General features: G+C 36.1%; 1 protein-coding gene across 1 annotated transcript in view; it reads left to right on the top strand.

Annotated features, from left to right (window-relative positions):
* Nucleotides 1-4,252, top strand: part of SLC2A12 (solute carrier family 2 member 12) — a 46,979-nt gene extending 42,727 nt beyond the window's left edge. The window contains 2 exon segments of the mRNA XM_084890839.1: nucleotides 1,862-1,965; nucleotides 1,968-4,252. Coding sequence (XP_084746965.1) covers nucleotides 1,862-1,965; nucleotides 1,968-1,996 — 133 coding nt within the window. The 3' untranslated portion in view covers nucleotides 1,997-4,252.
* The last annotated feature ends 1,639 nt before the right edge of the window (nucleotides 4,253-5,891 follow it).

Genomic DNA, 5,891 nt, shown 5'->3' on the forward strand with positions numbered 1-5,891 from the left:
ATGTGCCCTGACCTGGAATCAAACTGTGACCTCCTGGTTCATAGGTCTATGCTCAACCACTGGGCCACACTGGCCAGGCTCTTTTTCACTTTTAATAAATTTTACGTGGCCATTTCTTCCTTTATTCATCCCAAATTCATTTATTCAATAAATATTTATTGAACATCTATTGTATGTCAGGCCTCTTTCTAGGTGCTATAGTTAATCAGTGAGCAAAAAATAGTGATTGGTGGCTACTTTTGATTGAGCTGAGAAATTATTCTGAGAGTTAACATTTAAAATAAAATCTAGGTGATAATCAAGAGCCAACAGAACAGTTAGGGCAAATGATAAAGCAGAAACACTTGAACTGTTCCAGGAATTGAAAGAAATCCAGGAGGCTGCAACCTTTGAGATCCAGTTTAGAAATTCGATAGGTACTGGTATATAGGGATTTATAATCTGAGTGAGTTTGGATTCATTCTAAGGGTAAGGGGAAGCTACTAAAATATTTTAGGCAGAGGAATGACATGATCTAATTTACATTTTAAGGCTTACCACATGCTCCTCTGCAGTCGCATAGATGTACTTGGCTGAGAAAGCACACAAGCCGGGTCTCATTTAAAACCATGAACACGGACTTCGGGTGGCCTTGGATGCTGCCTGGCCATTACACACATCCCCAGTCCATCACTGGCCTCTCCCCTAGGTGGCTGCTCAGTAACACCTCTCGGGAAACCTCCCCACCTCCTCTGCCCTCCTTACTCCCATGGAGGGCCTTGCTCCTGACTTCATTAAGAAAAAGACACACTTAGAAGGGAACTTCTATAACCTCCCATTTACATCCAATACACCACCATCCCTCCCAGCTCTCTCAGCTCTCTCATTCCTATGTAAGGTCAAAACACTTCGCTCTTTCTCTTCTCCAGGACATTCACCAACAGTTCTCCCTGCTCACCTCTACATCATCTATATTTTACCTCTTCCTTAGCATAAAAAACCTGGTATGGTATCTTTCCCCTCATCTTAAAAAAAAAAAAAAAAAAAAAAAAAAAGTCTTTCATGTACTCATCAATGCTCCAGCCATACTGGCCTTTCTGAAGGTACTTTACTTGCAATTCTTGCTTCCCTCCTTAACTTCATTCCAGTTTCTGATCAAATGTTACCTCTTTTAGAGATGCCAGAAGCATATGCCACTCCTCCCTCCAAAAAAAAGTCATTCCTTTCCCCTTTTCCTCATTGGCATGTTCAGTACTTGAAATTACATGCTTAGGTGCTATTTCCTCTACTAAATTGTAGCTTCTTAAAAACAGGAGTCTTTTTCTTCTCTATACAAAGCCCCTACCTTAGCACCAGGCACATTGCAGTCACTTGATAAACTGGTTAAATTCCAGAAAAAGCTATTTAAAAGGGGAGAGAGGTTCAAAGGTACATTTCTCTTTTTTAATAAATGTAAAATATTACATGAGTGGGATAATCCTGTAGAAAAGAATTTCATGCAGGAGTGAGGAAACAATGAAAAATAGGATTATGTAGATATATATTTAAAGGCATATTGGCTGAGTTTAAAAAATGGAACGAATGAGAGGATCTGGGAATGTAACTCCATTAGTCCTATGCAACTCTCTCCTTGGAGTCCTTCTCTGCACATAATATAGGAATGCCTCATGCCTGAGAAGACGCCACACCAACGCTCTGTGGTATACTCAATTCTATGATACATCAAGGCTCTACAATAAAAATTCTTCTTCTTTTTTTTTTTTTTCTTTTATAGTTAAAACATTAAAGCCCAGGGAGATTTAAAAAAGAATAGCTTGTGCTTTTTTCCAAAGTACTGTAAACTAAGAACGACATTTTCCATTAGTGCCTCTTTCTCTTTCAGGAACTATGTGAAAAACAACATTTGCTTTATGAGTCATCACCAAGAGGAATTGGCGCCAAAACAACTCCAAAAAAGAAAACATCAAGAGCAGCTCTTGGAGTGTAAAAGCTTTGTGGTGGGGGACAACCAAGGTAGTTTGGTCTAGAGACCTACTGGCCTCAAAACCTTATAAACGTTGATGCAGTCTAAGAACATTTAGTAGTCTTCATACCGATACGTGTTGACCAATGCTATGTTTTGTCTTTCGTGTCACGAAGTTAATTTATAAAAACAGCCTTCAATCTCCACCCACAATAGGTAAATGAAGATAGAAGCCTCAGGGCTCTTTGTCACTCTGAGCAGGATACCAGGTAAAAAAATGCTGTCTGGTTCCTCACGTTGCACCTTCTCAGAGAGTAGCTTTGACAGACTGAACTAGGGATGCGATCACCTTGGCCTTCAGGTGTGTATGCATAGAGGCCAGTTGCGGTTTTATCATTCAGATACATAAGTTGTCTAAACACAAGCTTGTGGTTTTTTGCCTACGAAGACACTACTTGCACTGGGTCTTGTGTAAAAAAGAATCAGAACACAGTGTGGACAATTGCACATATGGTCTACATTAGGAGAGGGTGCTGGCTAGGATTTTAGTGATAAATCCTAATTACAGTTTAACAGGTTACAACATTTTGCATCTTATTTTATGAATTGTGAACTACAGTGTAATGCAAAGTACCTTACTCTTGTGAATTTCATATTAGCATTATAAAACAATGTGAAAAACAATTCAATAGCTGAGAAAAATAAGCATGTTCTCATCCATTAAAAAGATGAATAGAAAGGACAATATGAAATCCTGGGACCATATTTATTTAGAAGTAGCTATTAGTAAAACATTAGGAGTCAGGCCATTAGATTATTTATCCCAATCTCTAAGCAATTACATTGGACTTCTCAAGCCAAGCTTATAAAATTTTCTTTGTAAGGCATTCATGGTAACTTAATAGCGATCCGGTTTCCTGTATTTGTATTTCTCAGGATTATCACTACCTCAGGTTATGGCATACAGGCTATACCCAATGCTGACTTTCAGATGACTAGTCGTAATAAATGACATTCAGACATCAGGGCAATTCCCTATGTTCTGCTCTATGCTAAAACAGAGATCACCAACTGTCTCAGAAGCTTGGGTTTTCACCCACAAAATGAGTTGCCCTCTTGTGTATTTCTCCAGTTGACTTTTAAAACTTGGTGAAGCATTTTATCAATAGAATTTAGATATGATAGAAAACCTACAGTAAAGAGTCTCAAACCACTAAGTAATAATCCATTACATTACTAATATTGTTAAGTTGTGGAAGACACTAAAAAAACATGAGCAACCTAACTTGAAAATTAATACAAAAAACATGATTAATCTGAAGAAAAGAGAATCCTGAGTCAAAAACAAGGACCCTTTTTATTTATTTTCCTCTTGGCACATAACAAACTGTCCCAAGTTCGATATGAGGGCATATGACACTGCATTTCCTTGTAACAGAGTGGAAGACTAACTGTTGTAAGAAATAATAAAACTAGCCCGGCTGGCATTGCTCAAAGGTTGAGCATCAACCTATGAACCAGGAGGTCACGGTTCGATTTCCAATGTGGGGTTTGCAGGAGGCAGCCAATCAATGATTCTTTCTCATCATTGTTGTTTCTCCCTCCCTCCCACTTCCTTCTTATCTAAAATCAGTAATTTTTTTTAAAGTATTAAAAACATAGTAAAACTATACTATATTATCAGAGACTCAGGAGAATGTTTAACAATCCTGGTTCTGAAATCTACTCTTGATTAAAACTGGCAGGGAAAGTTATAAGGAAAGATTTGATATAAATGACATTCAGACTTCAGGACAATTCCCTACAAAGACACTACTTGCATTGTGTCTTGTGTAACATTTCATATGCAAGTAACAGCACGCATTGGTGTGGTTTTTTTCCACCCTTTATTTGTTTTGAAGAGAAAGTGTTCTGTAGAGGATCAATTTAAGAAATTATGAATCTTCAGTGGAATTATATTGAGATTTTTAAAAAAATCAAGATAGGTAATCAATATAAATTTTTGTGCTTTGCCAAGCATTCAAGAATATATTTAACAAAACTGTTACGTTTTCTTTGAAATTCAAATGCTATATATACTTTAGCTATCTTGGTTTAGCCATTCTTTGTTAACGGGCAGGAAATTGTCTATCAATCTATTTATTATGTTCATTATTAGTGATTTCAACTTCAGTTCTTAAAATGCTTTGTAATATTTTTCTTTTATATTGAGTCTATAACTAAACAACTCTATCTTCAATCTAATTTTCACCTAATACACCGCCAATCAGAGCTTTTGATTTTCAAAAATAAAAGGGGAAATACTTCAAATGTGTATGTATATAGTCACAGGTTTTATTTATGAAAACATCCACAGCACTTGTGAAAAGCCAGCCAAAGACACCAACTGTATCCTTTCTCACCGGCTTTGCTAAATTCTGCAGGTCATCCCGGCCAGCCAGCCAGGGGCTGCTCCTGCAGTTTGAAACCAGACCTGGCCGGACTGTCGTTCCTCTTCTTTTCCCAGAAAGCATTTTGATGAGGTGCTTACTGATCTACTCGTTTTTAAGTCACTCGAAAACTAAAAACGGCATGACATCTGGTTACGTAACCTGGCCATATAATTATGTTTTTTCCCCTTTCCATATTCCTTTTTTTGGGAACACAGCAAACCAAGGTCACTTATTAATTATTGTTAATTAAAAATAAGTGGAATATCTCAAATTTTAAAAGTCTTCACAGAACCTGTAACTTTTTCATTTTCTATTTTATGAGGTTATCCATCCTACTGGAACTTCAAATGAAGCAAATAAACACAAATGTAACAGAAAGGACAACAGAAGAATAAAAATCACAATTAAATTTTTCACAAGAAAGAAAATACAAAAGAGCCTTTGCCCCTGCTTATGAGGGAATGAGAGGCAGGGTAGGGAAAAGTATAGAAAAGAAGATAAAAACAAAATAATATGTATGTTCAGTGCAGTGCTTAAACTAAGTTTTCAAGGTTTTAGAATACGGTAAGGAAAATGTACTAAAATATAGAAGTTAAGATGTTGCAAATTTTCACAAAGGTTTCAAACATTTTTGAAATTCAGGTTTTAGAGGAAGACTGTGCTAGAATACTGTCTCATGGAGAAGCTGATTTGATTCTGGATTAGGTCTTATTTCTAGGTAAAATCACTGTTTATACTAAACTCCTAAACACTCAGGGCAGAGCACAACGGCAGCCTGATCCTGCATTACAATTCCAGGGCTGGTGGCCGAGCCAGACAGCCAGTTTCACAAAGGCATATTTATTACTTTAAGAATAGCTATCCCATATGCTTAGCCACTCTTTAGCTCCTTTACATAAGACACAGCAAGGGAAAGACAGATCTTGCAAAAAAGGCTTTCAAGTTCAAGTTGAATTAGATTATGATGATACTATGGCACAGAGGCAACTAGTGGAACTTCTTATTAAAACAGTACAATATATCACGTGACAAAACAGTATGGCCTTGAGTACCAACCTAAGATTATTACTTTCCTACAACTAGAGTTGAGTCTTTCCAGGATATAAAGGTACACATATGAGGTACAACCCATCATAGCTTCTTTCTTATATTCATCTTGTAAGTAAGACATTTTTCTTTTTAAAACTACAGTTTTGTAACTTTTAAAAGATATTTAACATTTTCTATCATATTAAATTAGCAACATAAAACATTACACTTAATCTATAAAGTTCTATTCTGGTTCCCTGGAATTTATATACATGTTTTTATTTCTAATCTGGAAAAACAAAATCCTATTTGATATTTGGTAACAGAGAATTAAAAGATACTTTACATATATATTTACAAAACATACTTCCAAAAAAAGCCAACACACTTTAGCAAAAGTCTAAGCTTGCATAGATTAAAAAAAAAAAAAAATACGAATTACAATTTTTATTCATAGAAAATGGGGAATAAAAGTTATAGAATGGATA

The sequence above is a fragment of the Pipistrellus hanaki genome, assembly GCF_964339955.1.
Source record: "Pipistrellus hanaki genome assembly, chromosome: 7".
Lineage (NCBI taxonomy): Eukaryota > Metazoa > Chordata > Mammalia > Chiroptera > Vespertilionidae > Pipistrellus > Pipistrellus hanaki.